This window comes from Anarrhichthys ocellatus, unplaced genomic scaffold, assembly GCF_004355925.1.
Source record: "Anarrhichthys ocellatus isolate YVR2014 unplaced genomic scaffold, GSC_Weel_1.0 scaffold23, whole genome shotgun sequence".
In the NCBI taxonomy this organism is placed as follows: domain Eukaryota; kingdom Metazoa; phylum Chordata; class Actinopteri; order Perciformes; family Anarhichadidae; genus Anarrhichthys; species Anarrhichthys ocellatus.
The window spans coordinates 5,477,666-5,497,671 of NW_022280053.1; the positions used below are offsets into that span (position 1 = coordinate 5,477,666).

The 20,006-nt window shown below is 41.2% G+C and overlaps 3 protein-coding genes across 3 annotated transcripts; 1 reads left to right on the top strand and 2 right to left on the bottom strand.

Moving 5' to 3' along the window:
* Positions 1-6: 6 nt before the first annotated feature.
* Positions 7-5,322, top strand: dnajc21 (DnaJ heat shock protein family (Hsp40) member C21). Its single transcript, XM_031860326.1, has 12 exons — positions 7-392; positions 673-766; positions 859-982; positions 1,577-1,708; positions 1,906-2,210; positions 2,296-2,462; positions 2,569-2,665; positions 2,838-2,999; positions 3,098-3,146; positions 3,228-3,409; positions 3,710-3,797; positions 4,027-5,322. Exons 1-12 carry the CDS (start codon positions 296-298, stop codon positions 4,186-4,188), a joined length of 1,659 nt encoding a protein of 552 aa, XP_031716186.1. The 5' UTR covers positions 7-295; the 3' UTR covers positions 4,189-5,322.
* Positions 4,923-10,735, bottom strand: LOC116390540 (alanine--glyoxylate aminotransferase 2, mitochondrial-like). The gene is made up of 14 exons (XM_031860329.1): positions 10,639-10,735; positions 9,084-9,172; positions 8,649-8,839; positions 8,428-8,551; positions 8,230-8,324; positions 8,035-8,128; positions 7,336-7,429; positions 6,913-7,013; positions 6,670-6,762; positions 6,367-6,499; positions 6,194-6,282; positions 5,543-5,692; positions 5,240-5,338; positions 4,923-5,024 (listed from the first exon to the last, which is right to left on the bottom strand). Exons 1-14 carry the CDS (start codon positions 10,733-10,735, stop codon positions 4,923-4,925), a joined length of 1,551 nt encoding a protein of 516 aa, XP_031716189.1.
* Positions 10,736-11,856: 1,121 nt separating this feature from the next.
* LOC116390538 (alanine--glyoxylate aminotransferase 2, mitochondrial) lies at positions 11,857-20,005 on the bottom strand. The gene is made up of 14 exons (XM_031860328.1): positions 19,731-20,005; positions 18,587-18,675; positions 18,250-18,440; positions 18,027-18,150; positions 17,829-17,923; positions 17,467-17,560; positions 16,869-16,962; positions 15,761-15,861; positions 15,383-15,475; positions 14,815-14,947; positions 14,425-14,513; positions 14,130-14,279; positions 13,016-13,114; positions 11,857-12,617 (listed from the first exon to the last, which is right to left on the bottom strand). Exons 1-14 carry the CDS (start codon positions 19,822-19,824, stop codon positions 12,516-12,518), a joined length of 1,548 nt encoding a protein of 515 aa, XP_031716188.1. The 5' UTR covers positions 19,825-20,005; the 3' UTR covers positions 11,857-12,515.
* Between the last annotated feature and the right edge of the window lies 1 nt (position 20,006).

Here is a 20,006-nt window from a genome sequence, read left to right on the forward strand (position 1 = left end):
AATCTCGCGAGATTTAGCGGCCCCACACTACAGATATAGCTTATGGTCCTAGCAACCGGTCGTAAAGTAACTTAACGTATAGAAGCGCTTTGTCTGTGATAAAGGACATTGTGTATATTTAAATATGTAAGGTCGAACACGACACTATTGTCGCTATCACCCGAGAAATCTGCATCATTTAAGAGAGACCATAGAATGCCGCAGTTAGCATAGCTACATAGCTTCGCCTGGGACAACGTGAAGAGCATCTCTACTGAGCGACGTCATCTAATCCAGAGTTACAGTTTGGTTCACGATGAAGTGTCACTATGAAATATTGGATGTGAAACGAGACGCAGGAGACGGTGACTTGAAGAAAGCGTATCGTAAATTAGCATTGAAATGGCACCCCGGTAAGCTGTGGTAGAAATCATTCAATGACCTGTCAGTTAGCTAACTAAGTGTAACGCTACTGTCGTAAAAATACAATATTTACTACCTCTGAAATGTATTGGAGGTCCTACATTTATACTTCTGAGTGACAACAACTAACAGAAAGCACCCACTGTTGATGTTGTTTATTCTTGCAGCAACACGTAACGGTGTTATCTCCAACCTTACAAAGATAAAATGGAATTTCACTTAAGTTTTTCATTTGAACAACAGCTGTGGTTTACCGTCTGACATTTGCAGATAAAAACTTGGACAATGCGGATGATGCGGCGGAGCATTTTAAGCTGATTCAAGCAGCTTATGATGTCCTGAGTGATCCGCAGGAGAGAGCCTGGTGCGTTACAACAGAGTCACAATGGTTTAGCTCCTACTCCTGTATTGTTTGGGTTAAGTTCGTACATCTTACTGTCTCCTTCTGTGTCGCAGGTATGACAACCACAGGGATGCTCTGCTGAAAGGAGGAATCAGTGGAGATTATGAAGATGACAGCGTTGACCTGCTGCAGTACTTCACAGTCACCTGCTACTCTGGCTTCGGCGATGACGAGAAGGTGAGCTCGTGTGATCGTGTGTGTGCAGGGATCGTGTTGCTCAGTACTGACAAACGGTCACATCAAACCTTCAACCAGGTGTTTTTTTCAGTCCCCTGCTTGAGACAAGGATGATGCCACAAAACTTGATGAATCTGCTGATTTAAAAATAAGACGATGTTACCCAGGAGTTGTGGCACCACCTGACTAAATAACAAGTCAGATTGTCTGTCCTTGTTGGTAGACATTACAAGAGGAAGCAGTAATGAGATTATCAAAAATGCTGATAAAAGACAATTTACCCCATCTGCAGGAATGTTGGCAAGCTTGGAATTGTGCCCCACTTACAAAGAAAACATCCAGTCTCCTTTTTAGTATGCAAGACCACGCAGACAGTCTACCACACAGGGAATAGAGCCAAGATTTGATGAAACCCGGGTAGAATTTTTTTGGTTTGATTTCCAATCACCGAGTACACCTCCTTAACGCCAGGACTTGCCGTTCTGGCTGGTGGTGGCAGGTTCATTCTTTAGGACTTTGGGGACAGAAATTCACTGTGCATCTATTTTCTCATTAATTATTCCCTCTTGTTTTGATCTACTCTCTGTCCCCTAGGGCTTTTACATGGTCTACAGGAATCTCTTTGAGTCCATTGTTAAGGAGGAGATGGAGCAGGGCAAGGTGGATGAAGAGGAAGAAGAGGAGGAGTTTCCTCCCTTTGGAGACTCTCAGAGTGACTACGACAGCGTAAGCCAGCACCACACTCAAAACTCTCGAGGTTGTTCCTCTGTTGGATGATGTAAGAGTTGTTTATATGATTCAGTTACATGATTAAAATAGTAAGTTTTCTGTGCTTCTTTCTCTGAGTGAAAACTAAAGTATAGCAAGAAAACCTTATTAATCGACTTGTGTACTTAACCACTCTCTCCATTTACAAATTGCAGGTAGTGCACGTGTTTTACGGCTACTGGCAGAGCTTCTGCACTCGCAAAAACTTTGCCTGGAAGGAGGAGTACGACACGAGGCAGGCCTCCAACCGCTGGGAGAAGAGGGCCATGGAGAAGGAGAACAAGAAGACCAGAGACAAGGCTCGCAAAGAGCGCAACGAGCTTGTGCGTCAACTCGTGGCTTTTGTTCGCAAGCGCGACCGCCGCGTGCAGGCCCACCGGAAGCTGGTGGAGGAGCAGAACGCTGAGAAGATCAAGAAGGTGGAGGAGCTGCGGCGGAAGCAGAAGCTCAGCCAGGCCAAGTAAGCGGTGGATGGGTAAATGTGACCTTTAATTTTTTTTCCTTGTTTCTCCTTAATACTCATAATACTTTACTGTATGTCCCAGACTGGCAGAGGAGTACAAGGAGCAGAAATGGGCGGCCATGTCTGAACTTGAGAAGGAGCTGCAGCAGATAGAGGCTCAGTATGGAGAGGAGTTTGGAGACGCATCGGAGAGTGAGGAAGACGACCTGGACGTGGACACACGGGAGAAGAACGGCGAAGAGGGAGGAGGTCAGTGAGACGTTTGAGGTTTAAGCCTAATTCATACATCTGTTTTAATGTTTTTTTCTGGTGTTTTAATCTTTTTTTTATTCAACGCATCAACATTCGTTCACAGAAGCAGATCAGCCCGACGGAGACAAACTGACAATTGATGATTATTATGATGGTCTGTACTGCCCGGCCTGTGACAAATCCTTCAAATCCGATAAAGCGTGAGTAACCGTTGACTAGTTGCAAGCTAGTTCACCTCGCTTCTTTTAATGATATTGTTGGTACTTGTTGGAGATTATAATGCAAATCTGCAACGGGTGTTTTTGCACTTCACACACTGCTAAATCTGTTATTAAAGCAGTTTGCATTTCTTATTTTCTTTCCTTTGTATAGAATGAAAAACCATGAAAAATCCAAAAAGCACCGGGAGCTGGTGGCATTGCTACGAAAACAGCTGGAGGAAGAGGAGGATTCATTTGGTCTCAACTTGAACGGGAAGGAGGGGATAGAGGAGGACGAGGAGGAAGAGGATGAGGAAGACAAGCCAAGGCAAAAGTGAGCAGCTTTCTTTCTTTTCACCCGGTGGTCAGAGCGGTTAGAATAACCTGATGATTGCATTTTAATTTCTGACATTTTTCTTTTCACTTACTCAGGCTGTCCAAAAAGCAAAAGAGAAAAAATAAACTGCAGAAAGTAGTACAGGTGAGTCATATCTTTTCTTATGGTTAAGTGTGAAGTGAACCTAAAAAGCTGTCTATGTATTCACGCTGTCCTCCTCCATAGCAGAGTGCTCCTGAGGTCGAGGAGGAGGAGGAGGAGGAGGAGGAAGAGGAAGAAGAAGAAGTGGAAGTGGAGGAAGTGGAGAAACCAACACCAACCACCTGCGAGGACGAAGCCCCCGAGAAGTCGGAGAACACAACAGAGCCTGAGAAGCAGGACGATCCCCCTCCTGCAGAAGTCAAGAAGTCAGTCGTTTTAGTTATTAGTTGTTTGTTGATGGGCTGGTAGTGAACAGTTAGTTCAGTCGAGCCTTTTCGCCTGTTGGAAATGAGCTTGACGGGAGCGTTTATGAGAAACTGCAGAGGCAGCTGGTAATTCTAATGTCTCAGTTACAGAAGACGCTACTCAGTGTGTGAAATACGTGATTCAACACCGTTATTTCCTGAATTATATTTGGCAGGATTAGAGTTTTAGATTAAATGGTGTATCCATGTAGTTAAGAATGTGGTTTTTACTTATCCGTCATCTAAATGTTGCCTCTGCAGCTCTGGGAAGACGAAAGGAAAAAAGGGAGGAGGAAAAGACAAACCGAAGAGTGTCAAGTCAAACGCAGGAGGAGAACCGACTCTTGAGGTTTGTACAGTTACACCAAGAGTTTAAGAGGATTAATGGGAGTGGTTTGTATTGATCATTTTACATTCAATAATTTTATTATTACAAATGTCTTCTGCTTACACATGCGTCCACAGCATCCGTTTTTACTTTCCCCTTCCTTCTGAGTTATCAAAGATAACCTTATTACATAATTTACCATTAGAAAATGGTCCCTGCTTATATTATTAAATCACATTTCCACCTCCAGACTGAAGGGAGCCTCTGCTGTGTGACCTGCAACAACGAGTTCTCCACAAGAAACAAGTTGTTTGACCATCTGAAGGCCAGCGGCCACGCCATCGCTGTCTCCTCAAACGCTCCCCACAGCTCCGTGAGCAAGAGCAAAAAAGACAAGAAGAAGAACAGATAACACATCTGGATCCGGGCAAAGGGTGTGACTCAGCAGGGACACAGGAAACTCTGTGAAGGGAAATAAACTAAAAGAAGCCTTTGAAAGTGGACTTTTAATGGACTGGCTGGCTGACTCCCAGGGAATAGCTTTTTGTGTTTTCAAATTACCCAATAATCCTGTCGAGTGAGACAGTTATGTATGTGTGAGTATATTTCACAGTAACATGTCTCTGAAAGAACATACAGGATGTGCATAGGATACATCCTGTTATCAGATCCTTTACTGGTTTGGAGAGCTCTGTAGTGGTATTACTGCATCATGAAAATAAAGGTGATACTGCACATTGGTATTTATACGACAACTCTGGAATGATTTACATGAATACCTCTAGTAACCATTTCTAACAATAAACTACCGTATATGTTCTATTTGTGACACATAAAAACAAAATGACATGTTTAAGCAACTATTTCAAAGCACAAGAGATCATCATTACATTCAGATATAAAGCCTGCAGAACAATCATGACAATGACAGTGGATCTAATCCGAGCGAAAAGCCGGACTGACTTATAACATGCAGATCATGTTAAAGTTCCTGTTTACAAAGTTAATAACACTGTTTGCCACAACAGGACAAACCTAATTAACCATTCAATTAACATTTGAAAGATTTACAGAAGTGCAGTCTGCTGCTGAGTGCGAGTGTTTCCAGTGTTTAGTCCTTGGCATTGAGTTACTCCTCTGACCCGTTCATTTTCTGTCCATGTAGCCGTGGACGGCCTTGTTAAAAACTGCCAGGAAGAAATCGACATCCTCCTTTGTGATGCACATGGGGGGTTGGATGCGGAAGGTCTGAAGTGGTGAGAAAAACAAGACAAAGAGAGCAGATTAACCAGGGCAGCTGCTTTATTCTGTGTCGCACAGTAAACGCAGACATTTCTGGCACATTATGATCAGAGGTAGAGCTAGGAGTATTCATGTGCTGGTTAAGGATTACAATTAAGAATTGGCTCATAATAGTAGTTATATAATGTTTATGATGTATGGAAAAGGGAGAGTGCTGTTACCTGTCCATAGAGTCCTCCTTTCCCTATCAGGACTCCCATGTCCTTTACGTCCTCAAAGATCTCACTCATTGCCTCAGGAGGCAGCGGGTCTCTGCTGGCCTGTGGATGACGGAGAACATTTAAAAAAAAAAAAAAAAAAAAAGGGTGGATGTGGCTAAATGTGTTTTATAGACTATATTTAATAAACTAACATTATGAACACTATCCATCTGCAAGTGTCAAAACAACAAACCACGTATGCTTAATGGCCTGACAGGCTACTACATCTACAATTTCCAGGCTATTCTATTGCAAAATAAATACCTTGTCTTTGACCATTTCCACACCAATCTGCAGGCCTTTTCCTCGGACGTCACCGATTATCTCATACTTGTCTCTGAGTTTTGCCAGTTCTGTCATCAGATAGGTTCCCACATAAAGACTGTTCTGCTGTGTGCCGTCTTCTTTGATGGTCTGCAACGTAAAAATCGGTCAGTTCCTGTTTAAAGTCCAAATGAAATCCCTCAAACCTCATTTTTTGAAGTAAAACATAATGTTTGTGTTTTTTAAATTCATTTATAGTCAATAGTTTTTATTATTAAGGGCCTGGGCACACCATAAATGGTGACATAGTGACTGTATTAGGGCAAGTGGGCAAAGTGTTGTAGTTTGATTGTCTGTGTAGAATCAAGTTTCATCTACTGAACTACATGAATTCGGACGAAATAATGTAAAAATAGGGGACGCCATCACGAAACAAAAAAATATAAATTCCTCCCTTTGGTTTCTGATTTTCCCCACAAACAGGATGTGATGCTGGAGCACAAAAACATTATAGAGGAGTTATAAATCAGTGTGCTTGAGTGACTGTAGACTTTTTAACCGCAGCTATAGGCTAAGTACATTTTTTTATCAAATGAAACTCTCTTGTGCTAATGAACAGCACTGATGTGAAAACAGAAGATGAATTCTTACGTCAAGCACTGATGAAGCAACAGCACAAGCCACAGGACTTCCTCCAAAGGTGTTGAAGTGGAAGGCCTTACCAAAGGAGGCAGCAATTTCTGGAAAACACAAACAAACAAGCTCACACTTCCACCCACTGCGGCCTCAAACAAGATTTTTTCTGTCTTATAGTATTATCTCACCTGGTGTTGTAACAACAGCTCCTATTGGGAACCCATTACCAATGCCCTTCGCCATCGTAACCATATCAGGAACGACGTCGTGACCCTGGAAGCCCCAGAAGTGGCTTCCTGTTCGCCCAAATCCAGTCTGGACCTGTCAGGTGCAAAACAAAGAAACCAAGCTCTGTGAAGTACGTTCACACATTGAATTTTACCTTTTGAGGTAACATGATAAAGGCCAATAGTGCCTCCTCTTACCCTTGTTACATAGTGTTGGCTTTATGTTATTAATTTTTGAGCATAACATAACTTTGGGGATCTAACCTCATCGGAAATGCAGATCCCTCCTCTTTCTCTTACAAGTTTGTAAGCCTCCTTGAGGTAGTTTTTAGGGTACTGCACAGCTCCTCCCATTCCCTGCACAAACAAAACTCATTCACATCCCACAGACCCATCTTGATCAACACAAGCAGTCATACTGACCATGAGATAACAATGATCATCAATGGCACAATAACAGTTGTGACTTTTTCAGGTCAATACCAACTCCAGATAAGGATTTCGTACCTGAATCGGCTCTGCAAAGAAACCAGCAATTTGACTTGGGACACTCGTAGCAAATGTCTCTTTAAGCTGTCCAATGTACTGGTCATTTGCCATGCAATGACCTGTGGGATTAAAAAGGAAATTATTTTAGTGACGTATAAATGCAATATAACCAAAATACTTCTTAATACATTACAACACAGAAGGGCTGAGCAATTAATCAATACATTGATTCATGTCTTTCCATATGATACAAAAGTATTGACAATTGTCCCATATCATAATTTGCCGTGGAAGTTTAACATTATATTGTTGGAGGAATATTGCAGAAATTCTCATAGAGCTTAGTCCCACTGATAATAGTGATGAATTAGCCTATTCATGAGAGCACCATGAGAGATAACCAGAGTGTATATCGAGCCACGTGTGCACGTGTTTGTGTACCTTGGGCACAGTCACAGTCTCTGATGGTCTGCACAGGAGAGTCTCTGCAGTGGCTTCCTCCCCACGGACCTCTGAACACATCAGGATTCATGGTCTGTTTGTTTGGGGCAGAAACCGTAGTCAGCTAGATCAACCTGACAGCAACAGTCACTCATAATGAACGCAGCACGAAGAAATCATCATGAAACTTGGATGGCTTGGATTGCCATCACCAAGGTCAGAAAAGATCTATTAATGCACGCAGACAGCTTGTACTGTTTGCTTGTATGGATGGTTAGTGCAGCCTGTGGCTCGCTGCTGTTTACATTTAATGCTGAGCGAGTAACCTGCACAGAGAGCATCGTTAATGGTGGCATCATGTGTTTGGGGTTTGTGTTTGGATAAAGTGAGTAGCAGCATTGAAGATGCACATAGATGAAAGATGCTGGTCTTGTGAACTTTGCCATGAAGCTCCTTTGTAGCCGAAATGTAAAAGTAAAACTGTCTGCTAGAGATGTTCAGTGCATACAAACGGCTCTTTCACAACAAATCTCTAAGCTGAGCTGATTATTCTCAATCACCATCGTCACTGAATAAATCAGCAGCTTTTAGCACCTAGAAGATCCTCTCACTGGTGACTGAGAGAGGAGCATGCACGCAAAAGACTGAAGAGTTGACTATGATTAATGATGAGTTTTTTATGTTGTGTTGTATACATACATGTGTGCAGCCTAAACTAGTGGCGGCGGGGTATTTATATGGTGAGTTGGAGGTAAGACCCATGGTCTGTTGGGTGCCACCGTGGTATGATCCTCTGGAGGATAAAAACAAAACAAACAAAAGAACAATCAGAAACATTTTGAAAATTTAAAGCAATTATTGCTAAAAACAAACATAAGGATACTAGACTTGTACCTGAAAGTGATGATGTCAAAGTTTCCCGTGTGAAGTCGAGCCATCAGCATGGCCAGGTCATTGGCTTCTGAGCCGCTGTTGGTCAGATATATCACCTGGACAGGGACACAAAGACCAGCAGATATTTTAATCACAGCATACCTATTCATCCAGGATCCTGGTCTCAGCTGATCGGGGGAAACAAATCCACCAAAGTACCTTGAGAGGATCTGGCAAGTAGGACGCTAGTTTCTCACAGTACTCATGGAGAGTAGGATGGACGTAGATGTTTGTAGTGTGCCACAGTCTCTTCAACTGTCTCTGTGTGGCTGCTGTCACCTTCCTGTGCACAGATGTCAGGGTCAGAGCAACAATATACACTCATTTTTTGACTGATAGAATTAGACATGATATCACAGCAAAGAAAAAAAGGACCTTACGGGTGGCAGTGGCCCAAACTGACAGTAGCCACACCAGCAAATAGATCCAGGTATCGCTTCCCGTCCACATCCCACAGCCACTGCATGTGTCCCTGGTGGATGAACACTGGTTTCTTATAGTAGGTAATCTTCATGGTCACGGGGTTGCAGTTCTGTCTGCGGATCTCCATCATCCGCTCTTTGGACATACCCTGGACAGAGACAAATACACAGGAAAATAATGACAGTACTCATGGAAGACCTTCTCAATAAAATAGATTTGTTTTTGGTTCTGAGTTAAATGGCTGTCTCCACGAAATTGAATACTGACATTCAAGGTCCACAGAGGAGATGAGTGCTGATTATTGAGTTGATCCCCTGAACTTTCTTGTAGCGCCACCACATACTATACTGAAGCCCTATTAGAACCCTGTCTGGATGCCACAACACTCTTACCTTGTATTCCTCTGGTTTGAAATCGCATGAGGGCATCTCTGCCAAGCCTGCAGGATGATATTTGAGGGCTGATTTCTGACATACTGCACCTATAAAATGGTTTCGATGGAAATGCAGAAAGAGGTAAAGGAGATTGTTAGCTCTACTGCTATCGGAGTGTACAATAAGCACATGGGAGGTGTGGACTTATCAGACCAGATCCTGGGATATTACTCGGGCGCATCACAAAACTATGAAGTGGTACAAAGCGCCGTTTCATCACTTTGAGGACATTGCTACTATAAACAGCTACATTCTCCACAGGGAAATGTGTGCTGTGGCACACAATATTCCCATGAACCACCAGGATTTTCAGGAGCTGCTGTCAGCTCAGCTCATGGGAGTACCACAGGACTTTTCTTCTATAGGAAGAGGCAATAAAATCACACACACGTCACAATGTCTCCAACGCAGGAGCAATCCATAAAGAGGACTGCAGGATGCAGAAATAAATAAATAATCCAATTTTCTTTTCTAAATTGAGATGTTATTTTGAATATAGATTTTTCTGAATAAATTAAATATATATACATTTTTAATGGGCTAATATCCCCTATTATAGTGTATATTAGCCTTTACTGAGTGACTACAATTAGCTGAGGTTGTGCTGATCCTGGGGAAGTGAAAACTTGATACTGTAAAAATTACGACTTTATCACACAAAGCACAAAGTATGCAAAAATGGAACGTCTTGATTTGGATCTCAGTGGTCTTTCTAATCCAGGCTCTACTGTATATTTGTGGCATTATAATCAGATGAAATTGGCATTTCCCATTGAATTCCTGAAAAGACTTGTAGCAGTGGAAAGCGAATCAGAGATTTGGAACCAGGCTACCTTTTATCTGAATTCAATATTTAATCCAATTATAACATGGTTAATGGTTTAACCACATTAAGTTCACATTCTGCAACTCAGTAAGAACTGCTTCCTGTTTTTCACAGTCTACTCATGGCTGGAAATGTCAGTTAGAACTGGTCTGACAAATATATAATTTATATTATTAAATAAAATGTAATGCTGTTACCCTCTGGAGAAAACGTTTCATTTGATCACAGAAAAGTGGAGATTATGAAGTCTTAGTCACTATGTACATTTTTCAAATAAGAAAATATGACTAAAAGTATTTCCTGCAATGTGTGCAACATTCTCTGCTTCTATAAAATTTGATGCAGTTGACTTAATTCCTACTTCACCATATCAAGTCTTTTTTTTTGAGTAGCAGTGAGAATACAATATATTACTTAGCGTGGTGCACCAATCTCTACTGCAGCCTATAAAAACACTGTTAAACCAACGATTATCTCTGATTCCTGAGTTTCACCCAAACAGACAAATTATCATAAATTCTACAATAACATCATCTAATTAATTCATGAGCCAACAAGCAAAATGTATTGCCACCTGATATTCTAAGCTTACTATGACACAGGCTACACTTCATAAAACACCTCCGATCATCAGCAACAGATCATGATCAACTTATTATGTGTTTCTCCATCTTCATGGTAACTTACCACTTCCCAGGTGAAGTTTGGCCAAACCAGGTGAACAGCAAGGCTGCCCTGTTAAAACCGCACAACGGCCTCTTAGAGAAGAAACAACTTTAAACATGATCAGTGAGTACGGAGGGCCCGCAGCTATCCTACTCCCTTCACCCCCTAACACTCAACAGCAGACTTACTTCAGGCTCTTCTTTTTCTAAAAAGTCTCAAGGATGGGTGGACAGTGAGCAGCCAATGGTACCCAGAGCCTACCAAACTACAATGATTTCTCTGAAACGTCACATAGATAAATGTATAACCAGTCGTCACTAGATTTCTGCTAAACATGCATACTGAATAGGTTATGAAAAAAAGGCCAGATATGGTTGGTGGTGCCGGTTCATTCCTGTTTGAGGCCAGAGAAGACGCTGACCTCCCACTCTGAGGTGAGCGTTACGAAATTTAGTGTGACTGTGCTTGCTCTGCTGTAAATAGGCGGCTACTTTGATGAAGGCTGTCTTAGCGCCTGGCTGCACCTGAGAAGTGGCAGTATCCATGGCAAAAAAAAAAAACAGGATCTCTCATACTGAGCATCATGGTCTCCACAACACCTCAGGTTTGCTTCCAAAATAACACTCAGATACATCTGCTCAACCAGACATACCTCACTGACTCTTTCCATATCCACATCCACTATCATCATTTCCGTTGTTGAGTAGATGAACTAAATTGGCATTTCAACTTGTGTGAGTGTGGACTCACTCCATGTTTGGAAGATATAACTCCTAATGGCCTAAATATTACTTATTTGGGTCACATTTAATTTGATTTTACCCTTCTAGTCTGCCATTTTGAGGAGTGACCAAAAAAAGTAAAGCTATATCTATATAAATTGGATGGAACGTATCAAACTCACTCTATTGTGAACTGTACAAAAATAAGGCGCTGACCTTTTAGAAGCCCCAGTTCTAACAATCTGCTGAGCCCCACCTCGTCAAGAGTGCTAGGCAAGAAGTTCTTGTGATTGAAACCCTCAAGCCTAATGAGGGTCGCCCCTGTAAGAGGTGTAAGACTTACTCGTGAAAAGCTGACGTTTCTGTTACAGATGTAGGGGAAGCTAAAGTTTGTTTGAAACCTCATCTGGTATGGTTGGTATAGGTTGCATATAAATCCAGTCATACAGCTACACCCAGTTCACTAGAATTACAATAATCTGAATCCAATGTGTAACACCATAAGATTGTTCCTCGAGCTAACAGATTTATTATCATTACATTCACATCTATAATCAGCAACAAAACATGTGTTCGGAAATTACAATCATACATCGTTACATCCAAGCATGATTCAACAGATTGAACCAAGCAAAGTAAACTTCAAGTCAGTTGTTAAAAAGGCACTGTACAAGATTATTTTCTCGTTTATCTAGTGAGGTGTATTAAATCTAACATTGGAGAAACCAGCAAGAGAACCCAAGAATTTAAGAATTATCCAACCGAAAAACCCAGCCCAGTGTTGTCAACTCTTTTCCAACAAAGGTAGCTAGCAGTACTAGCTCCAAAAGTTGCTAACGCTATGAAGAAAGCCGGCAAGTCGGCAACCCTGACAGTTCCTTCAGGCCTCCTTCCAAAGCCACTCACCAAAAATGATCATTATAAACATAAACAACGAACATGGCTATTGCTAGTTTTTTTTTTTTTTGATGGATTGATTGCTGTCTTTTTTTCTAAAATACATTACCCACCCTAGCTTTAAGTGAATTAAGTCTTTTAATTACAACATAGTTGAACATGGTTAAAAAGTCCCCTTTTTATTACTGTTATGCAAAGGCAATAACGGATGTATAGTCTTCTTCAGAAGGTAGGTTTGTTCCTTGGTAATGAGCAACCCAGCTCGCCTTTATCTGACTTTTATCTTCTTTCCATGTAGTTGTGGATGGACTTGTTAAAAATTGCCAGGAAGAAATCTGCGTCTTCCATCGTGATGCACATTGGGGGTTTGATGCGGAAAGTCTGAAGTGGTTAAAAAAACAGAAAACAAGAAGGGAGATTATGGAGTGCCAAAGATTACCGGGAAAACATGTCAACAGGTCAGGTGCTTTATTCAGTGTCACTTAGTAAAGGCAGAGCTGACATTTCTGGAATATATGTAAAGCAGCAGACGCAGCAATATTCATAATATTAATCCATATTAAAATGTGTTATCTTGGTGAATCCTCTTGTCAAGCCACTAGCAAAAGCAACATGGCTCTATGACGATGCAGTGTGAAAAACGCCCCATTTAAAATCTAACTAGCTTTGTTCTCAACAAAACAACAAGCTCGGTGATGTCGTTGCCAGCTGGGTTTATACCACATGCTGACTCAGCAAAAAAATTAACTGAGAGAGGGGCAGAAGGTGAGTGCTGTTACCTGTCCGTAGAGTCCTCCTTTCCCTATCAGGATTCCCATGTCCTTTACGTCCTCGAAGATCTGACTCATAGCCTCAGAAGGCAGCGGGTCTCTGCTGGCCTGTGGATGACGGAGAGGAGGTGAAAGGATGAATGAGGCTGGATGTGTTACGGTAAATATGAACACTGTGCAGCTGCTTTCGTCCAATAATTATCAAATTGTGACTCAAGCACCTAACCTAATTAGCTTGAGAGTTTATAAATTACAGGCATTTTCTTCCATTGAAAATGGAGTGGTTTCTTTGTGAGGGACACCTCACCTCATGCTAGGAGGCTGTAGTTTTAGTTTTAGACTGACATTCAATGTTGGTGTATGTTTACATCTGACTACATCTGACATCGTAGTATTAAGAGCAGCAGGCGACTACAGACAGCAGGGAGAGGTTTGTCTTGCTCACGGGCTGTGTTCAAGAGATGAAGTGACACCACTCCAACCACCTGATACCTGCAGGGACTTGAACCGACAAGCCTCTGTCCAGTTCCCAAACCCAGTCCCCACTGACTGAGCTACTAATGCTGTATTTACTCCTGAATGACAACTTTTGAATTGCCAACTTGTTAAACTCACTCAGTTTCAAAAGAAGAAGAGAAGTATTTGTAAAATTGATTTGTTAATCCAGTGGGTCATAACTGCACAGCTGACAACGGCCTTAGTCCCGCCCCTGGAGCTGATTGGCTAATCGCTAGTTCTCCCGCTGCATTTATTGGTCTATTACTTTTTAATTGAAAAAAACGCTGTTTCATGTCACGATGCCAGACAAATCAGTCGACTTGAACACGATGTGGTGCAGAGTCAAAGTTCTGGACCCAAACAAGGACAGCTGTCTTACGTTGTCAGTTTGCCTCTTTTTAAAGACAATATCTGGCATTATTAACATTTAAAAACAGAACTTCAGTCAGCAGTGCATTTACTGCAGCTGAGATTGTTTTCTTCCTAATTACAGATGGTCACTGCTGCTCCAGCTAATGGTTAACTGGGGCGCTGCTGAACCATGCCCCCGGGAGGCTCAGCACATACACACGTTGTTCAAGCACGTGAGTTGAGGTGAGCATCGCTTTTGTTACAACATAAATACCTTGTCTTTGACCATTTCCACACCAATCTGCAGGCCTTTTCCACGGACGTCACCGATTATCTCATACTTGTCTCTGAGTTTTGCCAGTTCTGTCATCAGATAGGTGCCCACATTAAGACTGTTCTGCTGCATGCCGTCTTCTTTGATAGTCTGCAACGTCAAAAAATACGTGAGTCATGTTTGAATCGTCATTTAGTGCGCTTCTGTGATTATAACTATTTAGTTTACAGTTGCAGCTAATAATACCATGCAAAAATACATATGGTTGATTCAAAAGTAGAAGATGAATTCTTACATCCAGCACTGATGAAGCGATAGCACAAGCCACAGGATTTCCTCCAAAGGTGTTGAAGTGAACCCCCTTGGCAAATGAGGCCGCAATTTCTGGAAAACACATGAATAAACAAGCTCACACCTCCAATCGCTGCTCTTTCAAATAGCGAGGCTGTTTTAAGCTTGTTTAGTGGAGAGAGTGCAAACTCTGAATTCACAAAATGAATCTGCTTGAAACATCCCTATCTGGGAACCCAGGTTGTAATGTCTTGCTATGCATCTTGCCAATTTAATAGTGGAAATAAGGACGAAAAATACACTTTGCACACTCACTTGTAACTATATTTATTCTTTTCCAAACATACAAGCAGATTTTCAAACAAGATTTTCACATCTTAGGCTATTATCTCACCTGGTGTTGTAACAACAGCACCCATTGGGAAACCATTACCAATGCCCTTCGCCATCGTAACCATATCAGGAACGACGTCATGACCTTGGAAGCCCCAGAAGTGGTTTCCTGTTCGCCCAAATCCAGTCTGGACCTGTCAGGTGCAAAGAAGATGATTATGTTTATTCAATTCTCATCTTTCGTAAACCTGCAATGCTCAGAATTTGTGTATTACAATGGGTCAAATGACTTTGAGTAATGTGACAGGAGTCACAAACCCACAGAGAATTATCACCTCCTGCAGCAGGAAGCTGTTTTTAGCGAAACACTCTAAAAACTCACTGTTTACTTCCTGCCCAATACCAAACGCCAGACGGGCAAAGTTGGAAGCTAGCTGGTGAACATAGTGGAACATTCATTTAACAGCTAAAGAGCAAGATATCTCCCTCAGTTCAGTGAATATTGGACTTACATTCACCAGGTGGTAGGAAACAAATCTCCAAATCAATGATAGCACCATTTTTCTACAAACAATATCGTTTAAGTTATAAATAAAAAATATTTTAAACATGTGAAATGTGTATCTAACCTCATCAGCAATGCAGACCCCTCCTCTCTCTCTTACAAGTTTGTAAGCCTCCTTGAGGTAGGTTTTAGGGTACTGCACAGCACCTCCGACCCCCTGTACAAATCAAACACATTCACATCCCACAGACCCAACACCGGCCGGCAGTCGTCACGATGAACACGAGGAAACAATGAACATGGAGAGCATACTAACAAAGTACTCTGTTCTCACTTGTCAGCTAAATAAATTCATCATTTACTTGCTATTACTGTAAATACATACAATCCATAATGTTAATATCCATTGTGACAAAGCAATAGATCCGACATACAAAAACATTAGCAACACGTTGACACTAAGACTACATTTCTTGTAATTCTCCACAAAATAATTTAGTACCTGAATCGGCTCTGCAAAGAAAGCAGCAATTTGACTTGGGACACTAGTAGCAAATGTCTCTTTGAGCTGTCCGATGTACTGGTCATTTGCCATGCAGTGACCTGTGGGATTAAACAAAGGGTTTATTTTAAACTAATACAGACAATAGCATGTGAATACAAAGATAATGCTACCCTTCATACAAAAGCTACGGGCAAAATATTGTTAATCATCTTTCAATGAAATAGTATCATGAAAAAATGATCATAATAGTTCACAGTTTATGAATGAATGACAGTTAAAGCTAACCAGAATCAGTCACATAGTAAGATCCTAACTTGCTGAACAAATACGAAACACCTTTTTGTTGTTGTTGAGATTTCACTTGTTCCACCCTGTTCTAATATTTTTGCAATTGTATTGTATTTTGTGGATTGAGATGGAATCACCACGATATAAATGTTGTCCTAATTTTCCACATTTATAACAACTAACAACTATATCCCAAGCACGGCAGCAGAGTTGTTATTGATGGATATTGATGTCCTATAACAGTTGTTTGTTTTGCATAAACTGTCATGTAGATACGTTTCTACATACTATGCTAAAATGCTAAAATTCCGGAAAATGGTAAGACGTTGAAAGAGGTTAATGATCAACAGTAGGAGACTTTGGACCTTTCAGGGTTACAACTGACCTGTTTTACCCTCATGACTGTTAGTCAGATATTAGAGAAAGAAACACAATTGTCATACAGATCTGTACAGAAATATAAAATTAGGTAAATACTTTCAAATGTTCTTTTCACCTTGGATGATGACAAAAACACTCAAAGTCAATAATTTACTCCAACAAAAGATGCAGTTTTATGTGTATGTTGTGCTGCATGTAAATTCATATGCAATCAAAAGTAACAAAAATAAAAATGCACGCAACCTCCAGCAGGAATAATTGTTTATCACTGACTGTGCATGAACGCAACACATCAGAAGACAGCAAGGTTAATGTTTCGTAGGAATATTGCAAAAGGGGTCAAAATTATTAATTTCACAGTCAACCAGAGTGTTGTTTTTCCTCTTTATGAGAGCCGTGTGAGTGTTTTGAGACGCGGGTTCACGTGTTCGTGTACCTTGGGCGCAGCCGCAGTCTCTGATGGTCTGCACAGGAGAGTCTCTGCAGTGGCTTCCTCCCCACGGACCTCTGAACACATCAGGACACATCGTCTGTTTGTTTGGGGCAGAAACCATAGTCAGCTAGATCAACCTGACAGCAACAGTCACTCATAATGAACGCAGCACAAAGAAATCATCAGGCAACTTGGAATGTTCATTAATGCACTTAATATATATATGTACTAAGCGGCAGTGAGAACATTAAAAAAAACTAATTAGCTCCAACATATTTCATGTTCAGGAACGCATTGCTTGGAATCTATTTTTAAGGCAGATGCTGCCTGAGCAGTGTGTGTGTGTGCATGTGCGTGTGTGTGTGTGCGTGTGTGTGCATATGTTCTTTCTGCTTCTAAGTGGATATACGCACTGATCGAGATTCTTTTTTTGCACAGCACACCTTCCCCTCTGTCTTCTGTGTGGTGATTATTCATCAAACACACCCACCTGGTGTTCATATTTCCATAACCTATATTCACCTTCATTTGAATGCAAATGTGCATCATCAGTTTTATGCGCTTTTAATACGGCACTGTAATATATTCATGCAATACATACATTTGTGCAGCCCAAACCATTGGCGATGGGGTATTTATATGCTGCGTTGGAAGTGAGGCCCATGGTCTGTGGGCTGCCGCCGTGGTATGATCCCCTGGAAGACAAAAACATTTTGGTCATTTAGATTGCAGACAATTAAACTGTCAAGTGTGAAAATTTGTGAAATGCTGAATGACTATAATAACTAAACTTTCGAGAACAACATTTTGTTCATATTCCTCAGTAGGAGCTGAAAACATCAACTGTCTTTTTTAGGCAGTATTAAATTAATACAAAAAACAAATACATTTCTGCAATTTCATATACTTTTTACGTAATTATGACGCAGATGAGGATGTCATAATTCATAAAAAGACTTGTACCTGAAAGTGATGATGTCAAAGTTTCCCGTGTGAAGTCGAGCCATCAGCATGGCCAGGTCATTGGCTTCTGAGCCGCTGTTGGTCAGATATATCACCTGGACAGGGACACAAAGACCAGCAGACATTTTAATCACAGCATACCTATTCATCCAGGATCCTGGTCTCAGCTGATCGGGGGAAACAAATCCACCAATGTACCTTGAGAGGATCTGGCAAGTAGGACGCTAGTTTCTCACAGTACTCATGGAGAGGAGGATAGACGTAAATGTTTGTAGTGTGCCACAGTCGCTTCAACTGCTGCTCTGCAGCTGCTGTTACTTTCCTGTACCCACAGATGTCAGAAATGAGATATTAAATGGTGTTTTTATTAGGAACTGTATACTATATATTTAGCGACACAGTGAAGAGAAAAGGACCTTACGGGTGGCAGTGGCCCACACTGACAGTAGCCACACCAGCAAATAGATCCAGGTATCGCTTCCCGTCCACATCCCACACCCACTGCATGTGTCCCTGGTGGATGAACACTGGTTTCTTATAGTAGGTAACCTTCATGATCATGGGGTTGCAGGTCTGCCTGCGGATCTCCATCATCCGCTCTTTGGACATACCCTGGACAGAGACAAATACACAGTGCGGGAGTTACAGTCAATGGCATGTTTATATCTACATTTTATATACTTGCTGATTACTGAATACAAGGCCCAACTGTACGAGACAGAGACACTGTATTCCTGGAGGACATTGTTCTTTATTACCGTATATTCCTCTGGTTTGAAATTGCATGGGGGCATATCTGGGACGTCTGTGGGAGGGGGCTTGAGGGGTGATTTCTGACATAATGCACCTGCGAAACAATTGTGATTGAAGTTCAGACAGCGAGGTAAAAGAGACATGTATTCTTTGAGGAACTACGTTAGCTGACAGCGTTAATTGGCTGATCAAAGCTTTATGTGTGACATTCGAGTCATTTGTGAAAAAAACCTGTCAGTGACATTTTACACTTATTATACAGACCGACATATTTTTTATTTGAAACAGTGTTGATGCTGTTATTGTTTATGTAAAATTCAGACTCTCAGTATATAATCTGCAGAAAACCTGGCTTACACTCTAACCACATCCATTCACCTGACCCTGCATTGTGTAACACAGGATAAAGTCCTGCCTGTTAACTCCCCATTGTAAAGTGGAATGAGCACTGGTCTGGTTGGTCCAAATTAGACTGAAATATTATTCTGCAACTATATTTTAAACGCCTTCTGCTGCAATTGAATTTTACAAGTACACTCGTTTAGTTCATCCTATCAAATATGAATAATGTCAGGCTAACATCGCTAAAACTAATGCAGTGCAACACAACAGTCCTGCAATAACTTACCTAATTAATACATAATAATATAATAAATAAATCCTACCACGCCAAACCTAATAAAAAAACATGGTCAATCGTGACAAACTGATGTTTCTTTAGCTATAGATATCTCCACAGTGCAGCCCTCCACATTTCCTTTGGCACCTAAACGTTTTCACAAAAAACTTTTGTGCTGAGAATATAACTTTTATTTTCACTTTTGTTATCCAATAACATTAACGCCATATTTTGACACCAATATACATGCAAAACAGATTTTAGTGTGTCATTATGTTACTGTGTTTAAATAAAGGCACATTTACTTTACGTCGTCTTTAAGTTCATGGTGTACCTTTAACAATATGCGCTCCTATTGTGTGCTATCAGACAAAGTGCTTATTCGTGAAATAGGGGAAGAGGAATTTGCAATGAGTTACTTCTGTTTAGTAGGGGGTCGGACATTTCCGAGTGCCGAGTTTTCTTAATTTAAATTCAACCTAGGGTTATACATGTAGCATTAACAGACCATAATAAACCAACTAACTCACCACTTGCCAAGTGGAATTTGACCGAACCGGACCGAGAGCAGGACTGGCCTGTTAAAGCACAGCGGCCACTTAGAGAGGAAACAACTTTCAACATGTTGAGCACGTTAAAGGGAGCAAACAGCTATCCGACTCCCTTTACCGACTGAAACTCTGCAGCAGACTTCACGCTTTTCTGCACCTGTTCGTCAATGACCATCCGGTGGCCTCTCTGCAACGTCACAGGATGCGTGCGCACGTGTAAACAAAATGTCAAGGAAATTATTTTTTTTAAATGGA

What these genes read in the sequence shown, in the direction of transcription:
- LOC116390540 (XM_031860329.1), bottom strand. Translation starts at nt 10,735, where the DNA reads ATGTTTAAAGTTGTTTCTTCTCTAAGAGGCCGTTGTGCGGTTTTAACA. An exon ending in TTTGACATCATCACTTTCAG is followed by an intron (nt 8,129 to 8,229) that starts GTACAAGTCTAG and finishes TTTATCCTCCAG; the next exon opens with AGGATCATACCACGGTGGCA. An exon ending in TTGCTTCATCAGTGCTTGAC is followed by an intron (nt 5,693 to 6,193) that starts GTAAGAATTCAT and finishes TTTACGTTGCAG; the next exon opens with ACCATCAAAGAAGACGGCAC.
- LOC116390538 (XM_031860328.1), bottom strand. Translation starts at nt 19,824, where the DNA reads ATGTTGAAAGTTGTTTCCTCTCTAAGTGGCCGCTGTGCTTTAACAGGC. An exon ending in TCAAACCAGAGGAATATACG is followed by an intron (nt 18,441 to 18,586) that starts GTAATAAAGAAC and finishes GTCTCTGTCCAG; the next exon opens with GGTATGTCCAAAGAGCGGAT. An exon ending in TGGAAATGGTCAAAGACAAG is followed by an intron (nt 13,115 to 14,129) that starts GTATTTATGTTG and finishes CGTCATCCACAG; the next exon opens with GCCAGCAGAGACCCGCTGCC.
- dnajc21 (XM_031860326.1), top strand. Translation starts at nt 296, where the DNA reads ATGAAGTGTCACTATGAAATATTGGATGTGAAACGAGACGCAGGAGAC. An exon ending in GATCCGCAGGAGAGAGCCTG is followed by an intron (nt 767 to 858) that starts GTGCGTTACAAC and finishes TCTGTGTCGCAG; the next exon opens with GTATGACAACCACAGGGATG. An exon ending in CCTCCTGCAGAAGTCAAGAA is followed by an intron (nt 3,410 to 3,709) that starts GTCAGTCGTTTT and finishes TTGCCTCTGCAG; the next exon opens with CTCTGGGAAGACGAAAGGAA.